Source organism: Phragmites australis, chromosome 12, assembly GCF_958298935.1.
Source record: "Phragmites australis chromosome 12, lpPhrAust1.1, whole genome shotgun sequence".
Lineage (NCBI taxonomy): Eukaryota > Viridiplantae > Streptophyta > Magnoliopsida > Poales > Poaceae > Phragmites > Phragmites australis.
Genome location: NC_084932.1, coordinates 9,441,349 through 9,466,938, shown reverse-complemented (window position 1 = coordinate 9,466,938; position 25,590 = coordinate 9,441,349). Strand labels below are relative to the sequence as shown.

General features: G+C 44.8%; 1 protein-coding gene across 1 annotated transcript; it reads left to right on the top strand.

Moving 5' to 3' along the window:
• Nucleotides 1-804: 804 nt before the first annotated feature.
• Nucleotides 805-21,688, top strand: LOC133886902 (calcium-dependent protein kinase 12-like). Its single transcript, XM_062326814.1, has 8 exons — nt 805-1,550; nt 5,600-5,740; nt 5,827-5,979; nt 6,134-6,246; nt 6,324-6,491; nt 6,575-6,702; nt 21,381-21,462; nt 21,533-21,688. The coding sequence occupies exons 1-8, from the start codon at nt 920-922 to the stop codon at nt 21,584-21,586; spliced, it is 1,470 nt and encodes a 489-aa protein (XP_062182798.1). The 5' UTR covers nt 805-919; the 3' UTR covers nt 21,587-21,688.
• The last annotated feature ends 3,902 nt before the right edge of the window (nt 21,689-25,590 follow it).

Below are 25,590 nucleotides of genomic sequence, written 5' to 3'. Positions count from 1 at the left end.
AACGGGATTTCTCCTTCTTCGGACAAGTCGTAGGGGAGCAGGCTGGTCCGACGGCGGTGAAGGACGTGGGATAAGGTTACAAGACGTACATCGCTGATCGTGGGTGATGAAGGACCATTAGATAGGCAGTGCGAAGAGAGACAGTATGACTTAGTGTGGCGTGGCGACATATGTGGATCAAGAGGAGGAGGGCGAGACTGGGCGTCTCACCCGAGATAAGAAGAACAAAAAGAAAAGAAGGCCGAAGCGTGATAGAAGTGCTCTCGATGGTGGTGGTGGAAAGAATGAGACTGGTGGCAAAGACGGGTGGGATGTGGCCTCTCATATTTAGGTATGTTTAGTTGGACATTTTGTTATTCGTTTTTATAATAAATTTTTAGCTTCGCAACACACTAAAAGTTAGAAAAGTTTATGTCAGCTAATTTTTTAGTTTTTAGTTTATTTTCTCAAAAACCAGTTTTTTAACTTTCTAAAAATCAACTCAGAGCTAAACTATTTAGTTCAACTTCTAACTTCTGAGATAAAAACCCAAACTAAACAGACCCTTAAGCAAGTATAGAGCGCCTGAAGTATAGATGGTCCCACTCGGTCCCCTTCCCTTCAGACCACACTGAACGCCGAATAAAAATCACCCGGCCGCACTGCTCGCAAATAAGATAGCGTGATTCCTAGGCATTCTCTGAATCTTCCTTTCCATCTTGAGACAACCAAACAAGGAATAAAGCTCAAACCCCGACCAATAGCGAACAGTGAACAAAAGGCACAGCATCAGCAGTTCAGCATCACGTCAAGCTTTGCAACCACTGCTCGCACTTGAAAACCACTCTCGCAAACCATCTCGTCGATCTCACCTCGACGGCTTGACGTCATCGTCCAAACGAGTATAGAAACAGGAAGCAGCCAAGGCAAAACAGAAGTAATGGGCAACTGGTTCACCAAGACGTACGAGTACGAAATACCCATCACGACGGAGCCAGTGCAGCGGCCGCCCTTCCCCTCGGGGAAGGGGTCGCTGTCCCGGCGGGCGCCCGCCGGCGACGTTGGCCCCGTGCTGCAGCAGCCCATGGTAGACGTGCGGTCGCTGTTCCACCTGGAGCGGGAGCTGGGGAGAGGGCAGTCCGGGACGACGTACCTGTGCACGGAGCGCGCCACGGGGCTCAAGTACGCGTGCAAGTCCGTGTCCAAGCGCAAGCTGGTGCGCCGCCACGACGTGGATGACATACGCCGGGAGATCACAATCCTGAAGCACCTCAGCGGGCAGCCCAATATCGCGGAGTTCAAGGCCGCGTTCGAGGACGCCGACAGCGTGCACCTCGTCATGGAGTTCTGCTCCGGCGGGGAGCTGTTCGACCGCATCATGGCCAAGGGGAGCTACTCGGAGCGCCAGGCCGCGGCAGTGTTCCGTGACATCATTACCATCGTGCACGTCTGCCACTTCATGGACGTCATGCACCGGGACGTCACGCCGGAGAACTTCCTGTTCACCAGCGCCGCAGAGGACGCGCCGCTCAAGGCCATCGACTTCGGCCTCTCCGTCTTCATCGAAGAAGGTTAGTCCAATTACAGACACGGTACAATTTCATCTTCATGATACCAATCGAGGTTCGAGTAATCTGGGCTCAAAAGCTGTAGAAGAAAAGTACAATATCAGAGAACAAACCGAAGCAGCTGTAGAAGAAAAGTACAATATCTGGGCTCAAATGCGATTGTTTCAGACAAGTAATACTTTTTTTTAGGAACAAGTAATACTTTTTTCTAGAACATCGGGCAGATGCTCTGCCTTTTCATTTAGAGGTAGAATAGGATTAGAAACTTACGACACCCACGATTAGGAGGCTGAAAACATAAAAGGAACACGCACATAGAAAAGTGGAGACAGAAGTTCACTAAAGTGGAAGAAAAAGAAACGCAGTTTGCCCGGTCTGGATTATTCTACTTCTCGCCTCTTCTCGGCCTATTTCTTCATCTCTCGCCTGGCGCAGTAGCTGTAGTTTCAGCTGCTTGTTCAAACGTTTTTCTGTTCCTTTGTTTCCACAAGTTCCATGACACGCCAAAATTTACCAAGCAAGTGAGGCCCCTGTGTCACCCTGCAGGGGCGGCTTGGGCGGCACCCAACCCCTAGCACTGCCTCCCGCCCTCCAACCTCTCCTTCCACCTCGCTGGCGTCGGAAGCCCGTATAGCTGCAAGGATGGAGACGACGGGGCTTCCTCTCTCCAGCGGTTCGCCTCACCGAATCCCGACGCCCCACACGTAGACAATGGGATTCGGGTGCTGATGGGCTGGCTCCACCCAGGGGCGACCAGATGCGACCCTCCACCAACAGGATCCACACAGGGCAGTGGCGCTAAGCGCGCAGTGGTGATGGCACGGCGCGGAGTGGAGATGCGCAGAGGAGCGGCGCGGAGGCACGGTGCGGTGGCTGCGGAGGCACAACACATTGGGCGCGAAGGTGCGGCAGGCGTGGCGGGCGCACAGGCGTATTGCAGAGGCCGCAGAGGCGAGACACGGTGGCTGGAGGCATGATGTAGTGGCTGGAGGTGTGGCCTGGTGCGTGCGGTGGTGTGGCGCCGTGAAGGGGCGGCAGGCCAGTGGCGAAGTGTAGGTGGAGGCTCGGTGCAGTACTTCGAAGTCACGCTCTGTGGGCACTAAGTAATGCACAGTCAACAACGAGGAAGAGGACTGGGGCGATATGGGCTTGCGTCGCACCTGGGAGATGCCATGGCCAGTGGCGAGGATGAGGCCTAGAGCGGCACAGTGGTGTACCATGCTTGTGGGTGCTGCGGCTGGCGGAGAGGACGCGGCGCAGGGCGCGCGGATCTGTTCTCTTGGGGGTGCTATGGTTGACGGCGACAAAAAGAGGACCGAGGTGTCATGGGTATGTGCCGGTGCAGCGGTTGGTAGTGAGGCTGAGGACGGAGTGGCATGGTGCTGCGTTGCGCCAAGGTGGTTGCTTGCGGTGTGGGCAGGAGGAGGATTGCGGTGCCAAAAGTTAGCTAGGGGTGTGGTGGTGTAGTGCTAAGGTGCTGGGATGTTAGGCTGTTGTTGCTGGTAGCATCCAGAGACTGCGCGTGTGGTGCGGCCATGTGTTTCCGGTGGTGGCACGACGAAAGGCGAATGTGCACAGGTGAAGAGCAGTGCCACGCATCCCCGATGGAAAAACGGATCCGAGGTATGGATTCCGATGGTAGGTGTGGGGTGGTGCACGTGCGCTATGTTTTGAGGCTAAAAGAGCTTGAGGCAGCCTCGGAGGTGGCTGGATCTGGTCTATTGCTTCAGTTAGTGGGTCTGTGTGGTGCTGCAGTGGTACTGTGGCGATGGGCCTCATGCAGCGGTGGCTTTCTCGGTATGGTGCGGCCTGCTTCGCATTGGCTTCTATCAATGCTTAGTCGCGACCAAGGTATCAACGACTGTGTGCGCGAGTCGAGGGATGTTGGGGTAGGAGGCAGCATGGTGGCACGGTGGCAGCTTGTTCGGTGCTCGCCAGTTTGGAGCCTCGGCACTGGGATAGGCCAATGGTGGCCAGGTCTTGGAGGACATGGACGGTGTGGCGGTGGGCAGAGGCAGCCGCATGCGTGTCGGTATGGCGGCTTGCAGTGGACTGCGATGGCTAGCCCTGCTTAGCAGTGGCTAGTTTGGTGTAAGACAACGTTGATGACGACGCAAGCAGCAATGATAGCATGTCAGCAACAAGGCTTGCAGTGGATTGTGGCAGCTAGCCCTACATGGCAGTGACTGCTTTGGTGCGGGACATCGTCGCAAGACGGCGCAAGCAACTACGTTGGTGTGTTAGCATGCTGGCTATATGTTGGCACAGCGGCGGCGGCTCCCGCTTGGCGGTGGCCGGTTTGGTGTTGTGCGGTTTTGGCCCTCATGTCCAGATAGGGGTGGTGGCGGCTAGATTAGAGGCTGAAGTGGCTTTTGTGGTGCGGGAGTTGTTGGCATCTTGGTGCCGCTTGTTGTTGTTTCCTTGGTTATTAGTTGTTGCTGTCATTAGTTGTAGTTGTTAGTCGTTGTTAGTGGTTGTTAGCTATTGGTAGTTGTCTTTTTTCTTGATTATAGCTTCCTAGCACTATATTCTTGTATTTTTTTCTACTATATCAATAGAAACGAACACCCTCTTCTGTGCCATCCGTTAAAAAAACAACAAGTTCCATGCCGTGTAGATCATCAGCCGGACTGTCTCTGTCATGTGCTGTGGCTCCGTTGCCTTAAGTGTGTGCTCCCACCATTGCTACAGCGACTGCGTCGCGCTTCTCGGTTTTAGGGATGGCTTTCTTGCCCAGTCTGCGACCTCATGTTAGTGTCAGGTCGCAATCATTTTGCGCTCTGGAGAGCTTGCATAAGGGGTTGACATCCATTCCCCGGGCTTGCAACTTGTCTTTAGTTAGAATCTCCTTTTGCAGTAGCAACCAGACGTGAAATTTGTATTTGTTTTCGACCTTTGCTTCCCACACTTCTGACCATTTTCCTGCCGTGAAAGTGCTATAGAATTGTGCCTCATAAGCTGTTTTTGTCGAATATTCGCGGTTGGCTGTGATGTTCCATTTGACTTTGTCCTCATGCTGTGTGAGGTTGATTTCCCGGATCAATGTCCACAGCTGTACAAATTGATGAAGCTGTAGCCGAGTGTTTATCCTTCTCAATCCCTTCATCCAATTTCCGTTTTGCAATGCCAGTGCTACCTGTTGGTTCTTTCGCCATGCTAAGGGGTATAAGTCCGATGCCAATTCATTTGGTGCAGTTCCTTGCAGCCATCTGTTATGCCAAAATCTGACACTCTTGCAATCTCCAAGTGTTACTTTTGTGCATGCTCGGAACAGTTGTTTATCTTTTGTCATCACAAGGCAAAGATACTACTACAGTAGGGGTCAAAAATAACATCCTATCAATCCTGGTTGAATAGTAACTGCAACTGAAGATATATCACTGCAGGTTTAAACTTCCACGTGCGAATAATAATTAAGATGCTAAAAACCGACATTGATACTTCAGACCAAAGCCTTTCCACGGTTTGAATTGAATTCCATACTCAGACCAAAGCCACCGTATTCTGAGTCTCTACTGAATCGTCCATTATCAAGAATTACTAGGCCTCCCGAGCTCTTCGGCCTACAAACTTTTCTTTTCCCAATTTACAAGGCAATTTCCACCATTTGCTTCGTCGGTTCCTTTCCACTGCCCACGGTTGGAGTGGGAAAGCTGTTAGAAAGTAGCTCGGAACGGAGGATAGGACTGAATTTATCAGTGTTAGCCGTCCAGTCTTTTGTTAGTAGCTCGGAACGGAGGATAGGACTGAATGGAGGAATGGCGGCAGGATCACGGACGGACGCGCCGGTGACATGATTGCGACCAGCTGGGTGAGAAGGATCGTTCGATACCTTCGAGTGGTGACATGGGATGACGGCCGAGAGCAGTGTGGATCGTGGTGGTTGGGGACGGTGGTCGCTAGAGTGTGAGGTCCGGCGAGGGGGCTGGTGGGGTGGGGAGAAGGGGTGCCTCCATCTTCGCCGAAGGCAATTCTGTGGTGATCCACATCGACATGCTACCCGTGGGGACTGCATAAAAATAATACTCGACAATTTCCCCCAACAAGTGCAGGTAAAGTTTACAAGGACATTTTGGGAACAAACTATGTGGCGCCAGAGGTATTGCATCGGAATTATGGGAAAGAAATTGATGTCTGGAGCGCTGGAGTGATCTTGTACATTCTTCTATGCGGGTCACCCCCCTTCTGGGCAGGTAAATATCCATACATCTTCGTCCTAGCATTCTACATTACTTCCAGTAGCATAGAGTTAGAAACCAGAATTTGGATGTCTGAGCAGAAACAGAGAAAGGCGCATTTGATGCTAGACTGGTCGGTGAACTTGATTTAAGCAGCGCCCCATGGCCCTCCATATCTGAAAGTGCAAAGGATCTTATCAGAAAAATGATGAACACAGATCCCCAGAAGCGTATTACTGCAGTTCAGGCCCTAGGTAGCTCTCTTAACTGGCCTTTCATATATATATATATATATATATATATATATATATATATACACACACATATATCTGCAGTTAGGATTGTAAAGTTCATCTGCATTTGTATGGAAAAATTTCATCCCGAATAAATTAATGTCTCCATGTGTAGAACATCCATGGCTCAAAGAAGGTGGCGCAGCTAACAGACCTATTGATAGCGCACTCCTGTCAAGAATGAAGCGATTCAAGGCGATGAACAAGCTAAAGCAACAAGCACTCAAGGTACAGCTCTCCTTAAAAAGAATAACTACAACTTCTCAGTCAAATTAAGTTGACTGATTTTCTCCTTTCATCATAAGGTGATCGCGGAAAACCTATCACCGGAGGAAATCAAGGGATTGACGCAGATGTTCAATAACTTGGATACTGACAAGAGTGGAACAATTATATTTGAAGAACTGAAGGAAGGATTGACAAAACTAGGGTCGAAGATTAGTGAAGCAGAGGTTCAAGAGCTTATGGAAGCAGTAAGATTGCTTATTTTATTTTTATCAAACTTTTGCTATGAGTTTAGGGTATGAAATACTTCACTAATCGTACTCTGGCTCAGGTTGATGTAGACAAGAGTGGCAGCATTGATTACACAGAGTTCCTTACTGCCATGATGAATAAACATAATCTGGAAAAGGAGGAGGATTTGCTACGCGCATTTCAACACTTTGACAAAGATAATAGCGGGTAAAATTAATTCTGACAAAACAATAAAGTAAATTATCTTCCATGCATCACCTTAGTGAAGAGCTAGCTATATTGTCATGGGTCAGGATCTAACCCACAGCCCATAAGACCGGTCGGCCCAAAAGCCTACTTGTGGGTACTGTTCACCAACGTGAATAGTATCGAGCATGCTGTAGCAGCAGCTGGGTCCACTATGTTCCTTGGCCATTAAGTAGATTATGATTTTTCATTACTTTTCAAATTGTAATAGATTACTTCGAGGTCAAGTTAGCCCCTCTCTATATAAAGAGAGGGAAACTATCGATGACATTCTGATTTCCTCCAATCTTCATGCTCCACTCGTCTCCGATATTGTGCCATCATGGGCTTATCTATGTCATCAACTCGAGGAATACCGTCAAGAACGCCGAGAATGGTTTGATGAATTATTTGCCGCTCTCAACGGCCCTCGGGATCCAAAGGAGGAACCTAAGCTCTCTTCCCCATTACCGCATCATCCGCAAGCCTCAAATGTTTGTACCAAAAAGGATGATCTCTAGCATGGTTTGCGCTACCTCGATATATGCTTTCTTCATCCCACCACCTTCCACCACACCATCCATCATCGACGCATATTTAGCTGCATCACCACTGATAACTACTGCCTTTCCAGATTAACACTCTCGCAACATCGCCTACACGTCAAACATCGGTGTTCCCTCTACGTTAGTCTTCCACCCTATCTTGATGCTAGGCGATGCTGCCCACGTCTCCCTAGGAGTGCCCGATGATGACTCCTCTGCTACTGAAATCAACATTGTCCTCCATGACATCTTCTCTGACATGCACATCGCCATATCATCTGCTTCTCCATAATCTGCAAAGATGTGACCGAAGACATCCTATTTGCAGTCCATAGTGTTCAGGAGGAACACACAACCGCTACACAATATTTTGCGGTGTCTATGGTCACAAAGTCCCTCACCGAGGCTTATGGCACTTCAACAGTCGTAGACTCTAATTCGCCATCCACAGCCGACCTAGACTTCTTGCTTAGGGTAAGAGGCCCCATGGCATTTGATGCCACTGAACCACCGTCGATCTGCAAGTCCTTTGGTGGGAAACCTTTGAGCTAGGCACCAAGTGACCCTACATCGACACTGATATGATGACAACTTCCGTACCTAGTGTCACGGACTGGCTACCTGATCTAACCTCCTTCACCCTAAGTGGTCGGGTCAATTCTCTGGTCGCCCCCTACATCTCTTCGACAGCGATCACTTGCCTCAGTTTGTCGACCATCTCCTTCAACGACGAGTCCTCTACACCCTCAAGTTCACCATCCCGTACGTTGCCATTTTCATCCTACTACAATGGCTACATGCGGTACCCCTTCATGACTACCTTGCCTTCAATGGCAAGAGAAGGCTCCAAGGTCGCAGCTATCTCCATGTTCCACGATACCGCCGCTTATACCTCAACAACGGTGGAGCGACCAAGCACCATCCCAAGAGCATTGGGTGTCCTCCAAGCGTGCTTTTTCCCCATCTAGGACAACACGTGTCCTTCATGTTGGATCGATCGACTATCCTCTTCTACTGTAGTCGACAAAGATCAATGACTACGCCCATTCTGTTGTTGACAACTTAATCTTTGGGTGTTCTACACTGGCTCTCCATGCTTGACAAGGTTGCGCACCCCAATCAATGCTAGCCATCAACATCCAGGTGACATCCTCCATCAGTGGCTTCCTCACAATAGGTTACAATGCTGCACCTATTGTCCGCGACGTTGTGCCCAGGGAAGGAGGCCCTTTCACAATCGATGATAGTAGTCAGGAGGACAGTTTAGTGTATCTTCAAGGGATAAAAATGAGTGGTGTCGCCAACATCTCAATATTCATGATATGACTATTTGCCACATCTACAGTCGACAAGTTGGCTAGCGTCCCCATTGGAAACCATGATGCAAGAGGAGATTGGAATTGCACGGACTTTACCTTCATCAGCAGCAACTCCAACGACAACCTTGCATTGTGTGACCTATCAGGTGACCACAAGGATCACCTTAATATGGGGTGTAGCATACAATTCCATGCCTCCATCGTCCAGATGGTCAACACAACACCATCCTTCATCTTCAGGACCTTTGCCGCTCTTGGGATGGTCCTCATCGCCTACCTGCTTGCCTCATTCCTATGGGAATCAGGAGGATCATGTGTTACCTGCATGATCTCCAATTCTCCTACCCAACATTTGAAGTACTACCAGTGCGTGACACATATCAACATCCATAATGTACACATTAACTCTATCTTGCAGGAATTCAACAATGGTCACAACAACGATGTACGTGGAGTGGAATTCAACAACATCTCCAGCACAAAACACGACATCATCACGATCCACATCTTCATCCTGCTCATCACCGAGTGAAGGGATAGGTGTTGTCCTAAGAGGGGGGGGTGAATTAGGACACTTAGAACTATTTAGGCTCTAAAAAAATATAAGATAAACCTATATCAATTTCTATCTAACTGTGCTATAGGTTTATCTAGTATGTCTACTCTACCGATCAAATCACTTGCAACCTATCTAAGAAGGTAAATTGCAAAAATATAAATGTGAAGACGTAAATAAGGTAGAGAGAGAAAACTCGGCACAAAGATTTTTTCCCGTTCTATCGATGGCATGAATGCCACCCCTAGTCCATGTTGGAGAATGCCACCCCTAGTCCATGTTAGAGCTCTACAAAGGATATGCTCCCGGTCGGCACCTGGTCACGGCTCTTGAGCCACCAAGTCACAAAGATAAGGCCTCCACCCGAATGAGCCACCAAGCCACCAAGGCTAGGTCTCACCACTAGCCTCTCTTCTAGTTCCTTGCCACCGTGATCACTTCATAGCTTGAGCCACCAAGGAAAGGGTCTCCGCATCCCCACACAATCACCTTGCCACCACTCTACTCCAAGTTGGAGGGTCAATAAGATTGCTGGTGAGTCACCAAGACTTCAAGGTGCCAGTGTACCACTTCGTACAAGGTTGGATCACTCCTTGATCCACACTCTAGGCAGCAATCACCTAGCAACATTCTTTCTATGACTATAAGCACTAATCACTCTCTAATGATGTGCTTAATCGCCTTAAATGATTACTTTAAGAACTTTGGTGTCTTGGATGTCTTCTCAGGTGTACATGAACTTCTCTGGACTCTAGCACCTTCAAATGGCTGAGTGGGTAGGTATTTATAGCCTCAAACTCACGCACTAGCCGTTAACCCAATGGCTCTGAAAAGTTGTTAACACCGGATGATCTGGTAAGAACAATAGTACTAACACCGGATCATCCGGTGAGAATACCCTCACAAACTAGCTGTTGGAACCCCACTCAAGCCTCTGTGAACACCGGACACACCGATATATACTTTATCTTTGTCACCGGACTATCTAGTAAGTTATCCTAAGCCATCCGAGCCTTTCCTTCTTCTCTGTGTAAATTGCTCCGGTGTATGCATCCGGTGCACATCACTTCATCACCAGACTATTTTTGATAACTTGACTTCAGACAACCGAGCCAATGCAACCCTCTTTGGAAATAATGATTCGGTGTTACACAGCTTTCATCACCGCACCATCTGTTGGGTTGAACTTCGTTCTGCTTCTTTGCACTGTTCATTGTTCGGTGTATTGGCCGGTGTTCATTCCATTTTGCATCGGACCATCCGATGGGTTGAACCTTCAATCTTTAGTAGCTGCATCATTCTCTAGTACTAATGCTCTGGTGCATTCATCCTTCGCAACACCGGATCATCTGATGGGTTGAGTCTTCTCTTCTTTTCTCTGGAAATGCTTCTGTGCAACTCCCACTGATCACTGGACTATCCGGTGAGGCAAATCTTCCTGGGACTTCTCCAATTCAATCCAACTTTGTCCCAGCTGCAGTGGCTTCTTCATGTATTGCATCCATAAGACCTACTAATATATATTGTTGACAAACATGTTAGTCCTATTGACTATGTTGTCATTAATCACTAAAATCACAATCATAACCTAATGGGGCTATTTTCGCTACACCAAGTTTAACTCCTTCACCTACATCAATGACGATGCAATCATCTACGTGCTCCTTCGACTCAAGGCCACCGACATCAACATCAAAGCAACACAAATGGAGTTCATCAACCATCTCCAGAACTGACTCGTCACGCCAGGCAGCCGCACGGGAGCATAATTTGTTCTTCAACATGGGGCTTCCTAGGACTTCAACGATATCTCCACCTTGCAACATAAGGCACTCTCCCCAATTAGCAGCTCGAGGACAAGCTGCAAGTGAAAGGAGGGGAGAGATTTCATGGGTCATGATCCAGCCCATGGACCAATAAGACAACGCTAGAACTTGTAAAGTTAAATTACATGTCAATCTTCTTATTCATAGTACAACAAATCAATGATGCTCAATACATGTTGTAGGAACGAGAGTGGTGACTAGAGGGGATGAGGCGCCTCAACAGATTTCTTGCGAAATTGATGGCCTTCTCCTATTTGATCACCCAACACACCTCTAAAAGAGAATCATAACAAAACGCAACACAAACATGTAGCGGGAAAACTTTACCAACCTAGAAAGTCTAGGGATTCCGGAGATGGAACCAGAGAGTCTAGAGTTTCCGAGAAAAAACAAAAACCAAACTTGAAGATTCAACAAAAGGTGGGTCTTATGATTGGAATCGGACACTAGATTTCACAGTAAACCAATCCATAGCTGATCCCCACACAAAGGTTGAATCTTGAAAAAAGATCACTCAAGGATCAACAGAAGAACATTGGGTGAAGAAGATCTCCAAGATGATGGTCTAAAAGCAAGGGAATTCAAGACTCTATCATATATGCATGTGTATGTGAATTTTACGCCTTTAGTATGAAGAAGAACAACCTCCCAAGGTGTTAAAATTTCAGCTCAAAAAGAAAAACAAAAATCAACACCTAACAGGAAAAACTTGCACACAAGGTAAGGGAACCAAGAGAGGGAAACTAAAAGGATGAGAATTCAAGCATATGTAACAAAATAAACTTTATTACTTAAAGAGGTCAGCCCTATTTTAGCCAGATTACAAAGATTTTTCTCTTAAAACTCTCACCTATTACATAGGCTAAGCACTTATCCTTCTCTCCTCTAAAACCCTAGCACAATACTCTAATATGGGTGGCACAAGGGGCTCAAATGGCCCATTCATCCTCTCCCATAATGCTAACCCTCTATTTATAGTCCTAGGAAACTTGACCCCCAAGTTTTCTAGCTTTTTCCTAAAATATCCCTCTCTTCTAGTACACTCCTACCTACCATCGAGGGTATTTTGGTCATTTTCTTCTCCATTCTTTGGACGACCTCAGCACCTTCATGACTTGACTTCACCTCAACACATGCTTTATGATGGTGCCACGTACTCCTCCAGTCCTCCCACGGTTTTGAGGCCAAAATACGAAACCCTAGCATGCTTCTCAAATCGTGACTAGCCGACTCTTGCTTACACCTGAAGCAAGCGTTCTGATGATGATGCGTGTCCTCTGTCTTACAATCTTGATAGCCGACAAGTCTCTCCCACTCCCGATCCCTCGAGCCGTCTTATCACTTACATCGGTATCCCCTTCTCTTGACTTTGTCAATACACCATATTTATCATCCATTTTATGCTTTGCTTGACCTTCATGTGTATAGCTAGGATCACCATTGACTCTGTCCAGCCCTCCTTGATTGTCTGCCACCAAGCACCTGCTTAGCCCTGATCACCCGCTGTCGACCGCCAAGTTGCATCCGTCACCTGCATACCTTGAAACAAGCAAACATATTTCTTCACACTCCAAAACATCTCCAGGTTAGCACAACATTAAAAACTTCAACTCAGAGTACATCTTGCAGAAAATGTGAATACCAGATGTTCTGGTGTGTTATGCTCCTGAACATCGGACCATTGTTAGTGTAGCACTATCTGTTCCAGGAAAATTTTGTTCACTGCAAGGAAAATGTCTAGTGAAAGCTTCCGATGATCTCATGTCCATCACCGGATAATCCGGCGTGTGCCAATCCACCAAACCACCCTTTTGCAACCTCTCTGTAATAAAAGGTCCAGTGCATTTTTCAGTGTTCACAAACTCAGCATAGGACTATCTGGCGTACATAATCAAACTTGGCGCCAAAAATCTTATCTCTGCAGAAAATACTTTGGTGCTCTCTAAGTCCATCACCAGACCATCCGGTGTTTGCTTCTATTTCTGCTTCAGCACTGAAAATGCTCTGGTGCTCACTTCACCGTAACAACGGACTATCTGATGTGGTAAAAAACCAACACACTGGATATTTTGGTAAGGCATAATTTCCTAGACTCTAAAACAGTCTGCTCCAATTCAAACTTTGGTTAGCCATAAATAAGATCACACACAAACAAGCTCATGCCAACCAAAATCATTTCAAATCCAATGTTGTCAATGACTCGTCACATTCAAACCAAGTCACATTTCAACTTAGTTTCTCAATCTCCCCCTTGATGAGTGCATTGACAACCCTTAAAATACCAAAACTCGAGAAAGAGCAAGAACCATCTCACTTAGCATAAGAAAGATTGCAAAAGACCGAAGAGAGCCAAAGACAAACCATAAACCTCAAAAAAGCAAGAAAGACTCAAGGACTAAAAAACCATCTCACTTATCCTTGATGAATGCACATTTTTCATTTTTCTTTGAGGTTTGTTGCAAATATTCTCATTTCTCTTCCTTTGAAGAATATTTATGTATATTCTCATCTTTATGCATATGCTCTCCCCTTTGGCAATGCAAACGTCAAGGATAAAATATTATGAACATGCAATCCTAAACGAGCTTTTACGAGTATAGCACAAAGCATTTGCGAGAGCTAGAAATGTTAAAGGGCTTTGGAAGGTAGAACATACAGCTCACAATCTCATAGAGGCTCAAAAAGAGACAGTGACACAAGAGCATGAAGTTTTACAAGTTAAACTCGAAGAATTGGTTGACGTATTTAATTTTACATAGCCGAATCATTTCCAAAGTGACCACCACATAAGCAACCACTCATGCCGAGCAATACAAGCATTAAGAACTAGCCAATTTCAACCTCAAACTAGGCAAACAAGTGTTCATGACATTAGGCTTTGCAAACACTCACATATGAAACCAAGACTTAGGTTGATCAAGTGATTAAAAGAATTTTATAGGTAGGCACATTTTTTTTTAATTTCATTTTATCCTCAAGCTGCCTCTTATCCAAGCAAAATGTCACACAACTAGGTACGGTGAACACCTTGTGGCTTTAAGACAACCGTATTGGATCACATTTTAGCACAAGAGACTTCATTTTTCATGATTATTCAATTCTCATAAGTTATCAAGATGGTCACAAGGTCAAGTTAAGTAGTGCCTTTGAGACACAAGGAACACATGTTCCCTAAAGGTTCTATCATGAGCTGTCTTGAACCAAGAAGACCTAGAGCAAGATATTCATCAAACTAACCTTAACACAAACATTGACTAAGCCTAAGTAATTATAAACATGGTGATCAAGAATGTAGCATTTCATAGCCTACATGATTCATAAATTGCCAAATTTTATCTTGAGGAAAGCAAGCTTAATTCAAATGTATCATGTCAAAGCATCAAGAAGAGCCTAAGATTAAAAGATTGCTCCAGACAACTACTCAACTTAGTCCAAATTCAAGTCTGGCAAACGAAAATCTAAAGACATAAAAGTCAAAGCTCAACTGCTATGATTATCTTACATTATAAAATGTAATGCAAATACAACAAAAGTAAGATAGAGTATGTACAAAGGACAACTTCCCCTCACACAATGCCATAGGGATGGCACACACCAAGCTCTCCTCTCAAATAGGCAAATCTTGTAGCATCTAGAGGCTTAGTGAATATATCGGCTAGCTGGTGTTGGGTATCTATGTAGCTCAGCTCAATGTCTCTATTCTCATTATGGCCTCTTAGAAAATGAAATCTCACATCTATGTTTTTGGTTTTGGAATGTTGAATTAGAGAGGACCAACACACAAGAGAAGTACCCAAGAAGTGACAAGTACCAAAGGTACTTTTCCTGTCAATTCTACAACCAGCAAAATCCGCATCCGAAAAACCTCGAAGAGAAACCAAAGAGGAAGCAGAAAACCAAAGCCCATACTCGAGAGTGTGCTTGAGGTACCTCAGAATGTGTTTCACCACTTGGCGGTGAGACATCCTCAGTGAAGCCTCGAAGCGAGCACACAAACAAACAGCAAAGTGACTGTTGGGTCTTGTCATCGTCAAGTATAGGAGAGAGCCGATCATGCTCCTGTACTCCAGTTGGTCCACCTCTTCGTCATCTTCATCTGAACCAAGCATGGCATTGACCCATCTCGAATTAGATAAAGCATGTCGAACATCATGGGTCTCAAAAGAAGCAACGAATGCAAAATCAGTAAAATGAGCATGAGAAGCAGATTTAGACCTCGTTACCCTCTCATTGATATCACCGATCATCGTCTGTAGACAGTGTCTCCACCGAATGTGTTGAGGAGCCTCACGCAGTGAGTGTACCTCCACCTTAAACACTACTGGTGCAGACTCGAAAGCAGCTGAAGTGGAAGTAGTGGCTATTGAACCTTATGCTAGAGCAGATGAAGCATGAGCCAACTTTGGAGTAGGTGTGGTTGAGGGAAGTAGTGGATCATCCTCGTCATCACCAAGAGCTGGAAGGTTGCCATCTACAAAGATGATCTCGCTCATCTCCTAATCACCTGCACACTCAAGGACAGAACTAGCACATGGGGCTGACTCATCAGAAGTCACATCATAGGATTTCATGATGGTGTTTGTGTTAAGATTGTAAACCTTGTAAGCATGACTATGAAGAGAATACCTCAAGAAAATGCCATCGGAAGAATACGATTCAAACTTTTCAAGATTGCCACGCTTTAGGATGAAGCACCGACACCCAAAAACTCTCAAATGCGAAACCTTCGGCTTCCTCCCAAAGCACAACTCATAAGAAGTTAAATTCAAGATCGAGTGCAAGAAAATCCGATTTAAAATGTAGTACGTTGTGCTAATGGCCTTAGCCCAAAACTTTCTAAGGGTCCTATGCTCATCGAGCATCATCCTAGCCATGCCAACCAAAGTCTTGTTCTTTCTCTCAACCACGTCATTCTGCTGAGAAACGTGTGGGGTAGAAAACAGATTCTCAATGCCATGCTCAAAACAAAAAGCATCAAAGAGATAGTTCTTAAACTCGGTGCCATTATCATGTGAATTGCTTTCAATACACTAGGAAGTTCCTTGAACAATCTCAAAGCTAAGCTCCAAAAATTGAGAATACTTCATCCTTACTCACAAGAAAGAAGACCCAAGAGTACCGAGAGAATCATCAACAATGACAAGAGTGTACCACTTCCCACCCGCCAAACAAACCCGAGAAGGACCAACAGGGTCCATATGGAGAAGTTCTCCCAGTCGTTCAGTCATCACCAGATTGACTGGTGGGTGGGAGGCAACAACCATCTTGCCATGCCGACAAGGAGCACAAAAAAGATTCTTCTCAAACTTGAGCTTGGATAATTCTCGGATCAAGCCTAGGGCACTCAAATGAGTAAGCAAATCAAAGCTCATGTGCCCTAGTCTCCTATGCCATATCTAAAGCTCAAAAGAATATTGAGCAATCAAACAACGAAAAGAATCAGGAGACTCAGAAAAATCAGCTCCAAAAACTCTCATAACTCAAGAAATCTTGCAAATAAAAATGCCAGAAGAATTGAGAACTCGAGAAGTATAGCGTTTGAAACGCACTTCCAAGTCCTCATTCAACAAGTGAGATACAAAGAGAAGGTTGTATCTCAGATGCTCCACTAAAGCTACATCCTTGAGTGTGAAACTCTCATTCACCTTTACCATACCTTCAACTTTCACCCTTCCTTTCCGATCATCTCCGAATGTGATGTACTCGTGTCGCTTCACTACGGTGAAGCTGGAGAACCATGATGAATCTTCGGTCATGTGGCGCTAACAACCGGAGTCAATGAGCCACTTGTTCTCCAAGCCTCCGCTGCCACCTACATATGAGAAGAATAATATGTGGATAACTCAGTATTGGGGTTAGTCAAAAACCGGGAATCCAATACTTGGTCATCCGTTCTGAAGTGGTAAAAGCAGGTGCAGGTAAAATAGGTCTAGTATGCTGAGGGCGAGTATCATGATGAGGAAAATGTGGTCCACCAAACCACTGGGACTCAAACCTTTTACATGTGGATCAAAACTATATGAGTAATGACAAAATTCATGCTGGGCAACACCTCTAGGAAGAGGCTGAAAAACGCTAGGAACTTGTGAGTGGAAGAGAGGAAAAGGCTCATGTACACCAACGGAGGGGCGGTATATGTCATAAGTGCTCCACTTCCACTCACGTCGCTTATCTCTCCTACAATGAAAGCAAAACCCAACCAAGTGACCCTCTCTCTAGCAATAGGTGCAGTGGTAGCGTCTCTAGGGAACTCATCTTTCGATCACTTGAGGCTCTCTCACAGGCTCTCTCATCTTAGGCTGTGGAGCTCTCTTGGGTTGTGATATGGGTTTCTTCTTTATGGGTTGAGGAATGGGTTTCTTGATGGGTTATGGTGTGACATTGATTTTGAACTTCTCAACTTCTAGGGTAGTAGGTATGGTAAACAAAGCCTTACTTTCCTCACTGTAAGCCATCCTCTCAAAACCCAACCCAAGAGCCAAACCCGCCTTGTCAAGACACATCTTGGTCTTAGCCAAGATCAAATTCATTTTCCCTTTGCCCTCTGAGAACTTCTCCACCAGAGAAAGAAGGTACTCATTCTTAGTCAAAAGCTTTTGATCTTGCCCTCTAACCCAGCTGAGTTTGTCTTGAAAGATGGTGCAAGTGGAATAATTTGGTTGCACATCCTTAGAACTCCCAGCACTCTCCAATCTAGACTCTAGCTCATTCAGACACTTGTCTTTCAGTTCAATATCCTTTATAAGCAAAGGACAATTCTTACAAGCACCTAAGAAAGTAGACCTAGACTCCTCCTCAAGGAGCTTCTTATCGGCACTCTCAAGCCGACTAGCAATTTGAGCATACACATTACGAAGCTTGGCAAGTTCAGCCATGATAATCAGGCAAGTCTCACACTCCTCAACATCGGACCTAGATCTAAGCAATGCAAATTCAGTAGAGACAGACTCATACTTAGGCCTAAGATCCTCCAACTCATGCACAGCTTTCTTAAGTAACCTATCCTAGCTAATGAGAGCATCATTCAAGGTATTGACTTGGATGGAAAGCTGGTCGTAGAAAGGCAATACCTCGAAAGGATCTAGCTTGGAGTCATTATCGTCATTGTTGTCATCCACCATGAAGTAGAGGCCGGTGAAGTCCTTGGCCTTCTTCTTGTTCTTTGCTTGCGATTCATCCTCCTCCGAGCTCTCCTCCTCGCTGGAAGAGGTGTCGACATCATTGAGAGCCACCACGAATGCCCTAGAAGCCGCCTTGGCTGCCTTCTTGGCCATCTTGTCATGATTTTTCTTAAAGAATAACTTCTTGTTCTTCTTCTTGTACTTGTTGTAGTCATGGTTGCCGTCCTCCCTCTTCTTTAGCTTGGGGCAGTCCGCCTTGAAGTGGGTAGTGTCATCACACTCAAAGCAGGCACGAGAACCACCCCTCCTCTGATCTTGTTGATTGGTGTAGAAGCAGGTGAACTTCATTACAATCAGTGTAAGGTCCTCATCATCCAGCACGTCCACCTGCTCCTCTGTGATAGAAACAAAGGAAGATAAAGCAAATCCACTTGATGAAGTATTAGCACAAGAAAACCTAGCTACAGACTGATTGACACCACCAGGTCTGGAAACCAACGCCATGTTCTGAGACAGGGGATTCCGAGATCGATCCGAGGTGCCTTGGCTATCTCGATGGACTTGAGCTTGCTAAACACCTCATCAGAAGTCGACGTGTCATAACTTGGAGACTCTTTAGTACTCAAGATCTTTACTTCCTATATGGTACGGTCAAGAGCATAGAGAAACATAGAGACACCAATTGATCGAAGATTGCTAACAATCTCATCAAAATGAGCAAACATCGTATCCAAAGACTCTACAGGGCCATGCACAAACATTTGGTATTCGTGGTTGTATGTTCTTTGGCGTCTAGCCTTAATCTAATTAGTACCTTCATAAAAGACACTCAAAGTATTCTAGATCTCCCGAGAAGTACAGATGTGCTAGACCCTGTCAAACTCATTACGACTCAGGCTGGTAAACAAAATATTTCTGGCCATATTGTTGGCCTCATATTGTTCGATTTGAACCCGATTCATATGAGCAAAATGGATCTTGTAGTTGGAATCAACTATTTCCCATATTGCACTTCCTTGGCTTAGAAGATAAGCCTCCATGCGCACATTCCAGTATGAAAAATCACTCCCATCAAACAGCGGAATCTTTTCACTTCTCTCCATGTCGCCTATGGACCACAAAGTTAGTTAAGGTCAACAAGTGATCAAACCGACTCTGATACCAATTGTAGGAACAAGAGTGGCAACTAGAGGGGGATGAATAGGTGCCTCTATAGATTTCTTACGAAATTGATGGCCTTCTCCTATTTGATCACCCAGCACACCTCTAAAAGAGAACCACAATAGAATGCAACACAAACATGCAGCGAAAAAACTGCACCTACCCAGTAAGTCCTAAGACTCCGAAGATGGGACCAGAGAGTCCGAGTTTTCGAGAAAAATCAAAAACCAAACTTGAAGATTCGACAAAAGGTGGGTCTCATGATTGGAATCAAATACTAGGTTTCACAGCAAACCAATCCATGGCTCATCCCCACACAAAGGTTGAATCTTGAAAAAATATCACTCAAGGATCAAAAGATGAATACCAGGTGAAGAAGATCTCTAAGATGATGGTCTAAAAGCAAGGGAATTCAAGAACCTGTCATATATGCATGTGTATGTGAATTTTATGCCTTGGCATCAAGAAGAACAACCTCCCAAGGTATTAAACTTTCAGCTCAAAATGAAAATCAATACCGAAAAGGAAAAACTTGCACACAAGGCAAGAGAACCAAGAGAGGGAAACTAGAAGGAGGGGAATTCAAGCATATGTAACAAATAAACTTCATTACTTAAAATAGGTCAGCCCTATTTTATGTGAATTATAAATATTTTTCTCTTAAAACTCTCACCTATTACATAGGCTAAGCACTCATCTTTCTGTCTTCTAAAACCCTAGCAAAATACTCTCATATGGGTGGCACAAGGGGCTCAAATGGCTGGTTCATCATCTCCCATAGCCTTACCCCTCTATTTATAGGCCCAGGAAAGTTCACCCCCAAGTTTCTTAGCTTTTTCCCAAAATACCCTCGAGGGCATTTTGGTCTATTTCTTCTCCATTCATCGGACGGCTTCAGCGCCTTCATGACTTGGCTTCATCTCGATGCAAGCTTTACGATGATGCCACGTACTCCTCCAGTCATCCAATGGTTTTGAGGCCAAACCGCAAAACCCTAGCATGCTTCTCAAAGTGTGACTAGCTGTCACTTGCTTCCACCTGAAGCAAGCGCTCTAATGATGACGCATGTCCTCTGTCTTGCAATCTTGATCACTAGCAAGTCTCTCTTGCTGCCGATCCCTCGGGCCACCTTGTCACTTGCACTGCATCCCCTTCGCTTGACTTTATCAATACACCATCTTCATCCTCCGTTTCATGCTTTGCTTAACCATCATGTGTACAGCTAGGATCAGCTTTGACTCCACTCGGCCCTCCTTGATCGTCCAGCACCAAGCACCCGATTAGCCCCGATCACCCGCCGTCGACTGCCAAGTTGCAGCTGTCACCTACACACCTTGAAACAAGCAAATATATTTCTTCACACTCCAAAATATCTCCAAGTTAGCACAAAATTAAAAACTTCAACTCAAAGCACATCCTATAGAAAACATAAACACCAGATGTTTCGGTGTATTCTGCTCCTGAACACTGGATCATCCGATGAGTATAGCACTATCTAATTACAGAAAAATGTTTTTCTCTGCAAGAAAAGGTCCGGTGAAAGCTTCTGATGGTCTCATGTCCATCACTGGATAATCCGACGTGTACCAAATTACTTAACCACCCTTCTACAACCTTTCTGCAACAAAAGGTCCAACGCATTCTCTGGTGTTCACAAACTCAGCACCGGACTATCCGACGTACATAATCAAACTTGGTGCCAAAAATCTCCTCTCTGCAGAAGATACTCCGGCTCTCTCTAAGTCCATCACCGGACCATCCAGTGTTTACTTCCATTTCTGCTTCAGCACTGAAAATGCTCCAGTGCTCACTTCATCGTAACACCAGACTATCCGATGTGGTCAAAATCCACACACCAGATGTTCCGGTAAGACATAATTTTCTAGACTTTGAAACAGTCTGCTCCAATTCAAACTTTGGTTAGCCATAAACAAGATCACACACAAACAAGCTCATGCCAACCAAAACCATTTCAAATCTAACATTATCAATGACTCATCACATGCAAAATAAGACACATTTCAACTTGGTTTCTCACATGCTACCATTACATTACTTTTACTTGCTATAAAATCATTTATGAAAATGAAAGGTTCAATATAATTAGCTCAAGACAACATTAATACCTGTAGGTACATAACAAGAGACGAATTGGAAAGAATGGGTGATGAAGCCAGCATTAACCAAGTACTGGATGAAGTTGATAAAGATAAGGTGAGCACATTGTTCCCACTAACTAGTTTCATTTTCAGAGATTCAATCATTACCGCCACTGAATTCGCAGGATGGAAGAATCGACTACGAGGAATTTGTGGACATGATGAGGAAAGGAAACTAGACCTGAGGCAAACTCTGATCTCTTGATGAATGTGGTTGTATATATATTTCAGTGGATACTGCGAGTATAGGAGAAACACTGCAACTTTACCTCAGAACAAGTTGCTCTGGCAGTCCAAGACTAATATGTACATTAGTTGATAACCAAATATGCAACACAGGAGAAAATGCTCAGACTTGGGGCATCATACATACATACACAACATAGCCGACCTGAAACCTGGAGCTAATCCTGTCGAAACCTCTTTCACTAACAAAGTGCACTTTTTGAAGTTTTCTTTTAAATTAAGTATGTTCCAAAACCGAGGCTAGGAAAAGGGAAAATATGCTTAAACAAAAATACATAGTTCATGCTAGACCATAACACCATGCATATGTTTGGAACATATGTGCTGGGAAATGTTATTGCATGGACGATATAATTTCTATTAGGTGTCATTCACCTGAAGCAGCTGAAAGCCATTGGAAAAGTAGCTAAGAAGGGCTAGCGAGCTGGAGTGGCTCCTGGAGCCAGCCCTCAGACCAGCAACCCGGGTTTGATCCCTCAATACACTAAAATATTTTATCAGTACCGGTTCAAAATCGTCATCAGTGATGGGTATAGAACTGGTACTGAAAATCACTATCAGTGTTGAACCAACCGACACTGATAGTCGGTCTCGATTTAATATTTTTCGGGCCAAAAAAAGTTTCAAAATTTTTTTTCGCGACCAGAGGCTGCCCATCCGACCGCACCTAATATCTGCAAAGTCACGTGATATTCGCTCGCATGCGGCAACCAAGACTCGAACTCAAGACCTCACAACTATCGTCCGTTCGTGAGTATAGTAGCAAAATAAATCCTTTTGACATCTTCTGACCAAATGTTTGAATGGCTATTTAGATATCTAAATGATCTTAAATAAAAAAGTGATCAACTACAAGGTTGTTGATCCCCATCCGACTTCGCGTGAAAAAATTATCAATTTTTTAATGTGAGCTATCAGCAACCACTGCTGCAAATTTATTATAATTATTTGGGCATTTAAATGACCTCAAATTAAAAAAAATTAACTACAAAGTTGTAGATCTCATCGAGATCTATAATTCTCGTATAAAGTTTTTGCCCATCCGACTTCGTGTGAAAAAGTTATGAATTTTTTAAGATGAGCTATGACAGTAGCGATCATCAGTGGTGGTTCGTAACTAGAACCGGCACTGATAATCAATACCGGTTCATGTCTAGAACTGGCACTGATATAGTCAATATCAGTACCAATTCGTGGCTAGAACCGGTACTGATATATCAATACCGGTTTTAGCCAAGAACCAACGCTGATAGTCTATCAGTGTTGGTTCTTATCTCCTCAACTGTTGTTCACGTGCAGGAGTTTAAGAATCAGCATTGATACGTCCTTAGTGCCGATTACTATTGAATCGACACTGATGAGATGCTACATATGTGATGTTCTATAGTAGTGCCTAGCGTTGGCCCCGAAAGCCCCTCGATTGAGGGTGTGGAAAAACCTCCCTTATGTAAAAATAAATAAATGGACTTGCATCCTCTAACTTTGAAGAGCAATGTCACCGTGTGACATTACCTCCATCCAGTCCCTCCAGCACTAAATCAATGCCTACAGATTATAATCCCACAAACCTCAAACTCTTCCGGCCAAATCCACAATTTTGAAAGGAAATCCTTAACTCATGAATGCCATATCTTCGATAGACATGGTCAACACGCTCACAATGTTGTAGCCCTCCCTAACCATTGCTAATCGTCTTCTTCACCACCGAGAAAAAGATACCCATCACAGCCCTGTCTTGCCGCTACAGTTGTTCTGGTGAGCCGCGGCTCCTCCCAACTCGTCACTGTCCTTCTCCCATTCGACTGCAACTCTCACCGATCTCCTTTATTTCAACCATCACATTCATAGAGAGAAACATCATGTACATATGTTCTGTTGCTGGTAAACAAAATGTTACTATGGTAGTTTGGTTGTGCCGTCTTCCTCCGTTATAAGAGTGACAAGCGATAGTCTCCAATTTTGTTCTAAGTATGGCACTTCAAGTTGTTTAGGTCTAATGAAATTGCGGGAGGGACTCTTGCTTTCACCCAACAAAGATCAATCGAGATATTTTTTCCGTTTTGGAGTCAAAAGAGGTGCCCATTATACTGAGCAAATTAAACTGCACCATCTGTTGAGTTTGAGAGCTGTGAGGCTCATAATTTATATCCATTGATTTAGAAATGGATGGCTAGATGGAGGTAATGTCACATGGTGTCATTAATTGCTCTGCAAAGTCGGAGGATACGAATCTCGTATCTGTCATTCAAAGAAAGGGTGGACTGCAGGTAAGCACTCTGAATGTGATATTTACAATAATATGATTAAAAGGCACGTCAATATTTACAAAAAATTTGATTTTTTTTTTCTGTTTCTTCTAATGTACTCTGAGGTTCGAATTCAATTTTTAAAGATGATGACATGATAGACTACATCCAGAAATTGTTTATGTAATATGTTGTGATATGTAAATATATATGGCACCAAATATATCTATGCACTTGGTATTTAGCCACATTTGAGATACCATCCACAAGTACAGGCTCTTAAGTTCTAGTAATCCTCCCAAATACAGCGAGAACATCTCTTATTAGTATAAATGAGGCCTTTGTACTACTCTCATGTGTAGCTACTCTCACGTAGTAACTCATGATGTGGGGCATATCTCGCCCGATGGAGGGTATATACATGGAGTATATAATCATACTAGACCATGTGGGGTGGTATTTATGGTGAGTATGTGAGCATACGTGGAGTATGTGTACATACTCCTTATTATACCTCAGTATGATGGTATTATCACAATATGCCAAAACCTATGGGTTCCTTTGCAATATTTTTATGTGGTTCACTTTAGAGTATCTTAGCATGAGTATGTCAATATACTCAAAGTGATAAAAGAGTATGACCTCATACCCAAAGTGGTGTATTGAGGATGGGAGTAGCTACACATGGGAGTAGAAAATATTTTCCCATATATAGTGTGTGTATACATTATATATATAATATATATATACACACACAATAGTACACCTATGGTGTAGAACTAGGACCCAAACAAACAACCAACTAGTCAAATGGGCGGACCCAACAAACTATGATCAAGCCGACCTAACCCAACTTCTTCCTTGCCGGTTGGTCTGACCCAACCAACTAGCAGGGGCGGAGCCAGAAACTATTCATGAGGGGGTCAGATAGCAATACATATATCATGAGAGGGGGGGGGGGGCAATATCATTTTTTTGTTTAATTACATGGCAAATTTTTATATACAATAAGGAGTACATCAAGCATAGGGGGCCAGCCTCTCTGAGCCCCCTGGCTCCGCCCCTGCCAACTAGTAATGGAGCAACCCATGCACGGCCTATAAATAAGGCTAACCTGCTTCGTTAGTTACTTTCCCCAACCAAAACAGTAGATTTCCCAAATTTTACTCCCGTGAGTGTCAGAGCCTAGCAGTTTCTCATCATTGATTTTCCACGCATGTGGAGTGGTGGAGCGCTGGCAACTGCTTCGGAGCGAGAGGCGGTGGAACACATCCCCCTCACGCCTTCCTCCCTCGGCGATAGGACCTCGGGAAGGAGCGTGGCGGGGGTTTTTCTCAGTGGCGGTGGACCAAATCTCCTCCACTTCATGGTGGAGGTCGGCGCCCTTCTCTCATAGGTGGATTTAGTGCCGTTGGGGAGAGGAGCATGGCGGTTTCCAAGGGTTTCACTGTGAATTGACACCGGCTGTGTAGGTGGAACTGTGGCTCCTCAACGTTGGTGAGCATCGTGTACCCTCGCACATTCGAATCCATTTGGTTCATCCTTTGCCTCAGTAAATTTAGGGTTTCACATTGATTTTGTGTATGAGATTCATGGATTTCGTGGTCTCTAGGGGTGGTGACAGATGATTTTGGTGGCTACACAGCAAGTCCGACCATCGTGCTTCTCCATGCTGAGCTAGGTCATCTCTT

Bases quoted from the DNA above. Each gene is read 5' to 3' on its own strand.
- LOC133886902 (XM_062326814.1), top strand. From the start codon at position 920: ATGGGCAACTGGTTCACCAAGACGTACGAGTACGAAATACCCATCACG. The intron at 5,980-6,133 runs GTAGCTCTCTTA...CTCCATGTGTAG, and splicing joins TACTGCAGTTCAGGCCCTAG to AACATCCATGGCTCAAAGAA. The intron at 6,492-6,574 runs GTAAGATTGCTT...ACTCTGGCTCAG, and splicing joins TTCAAGAGCTTATGGAAGCA to GTTGATGTAGACAAGAGTGG.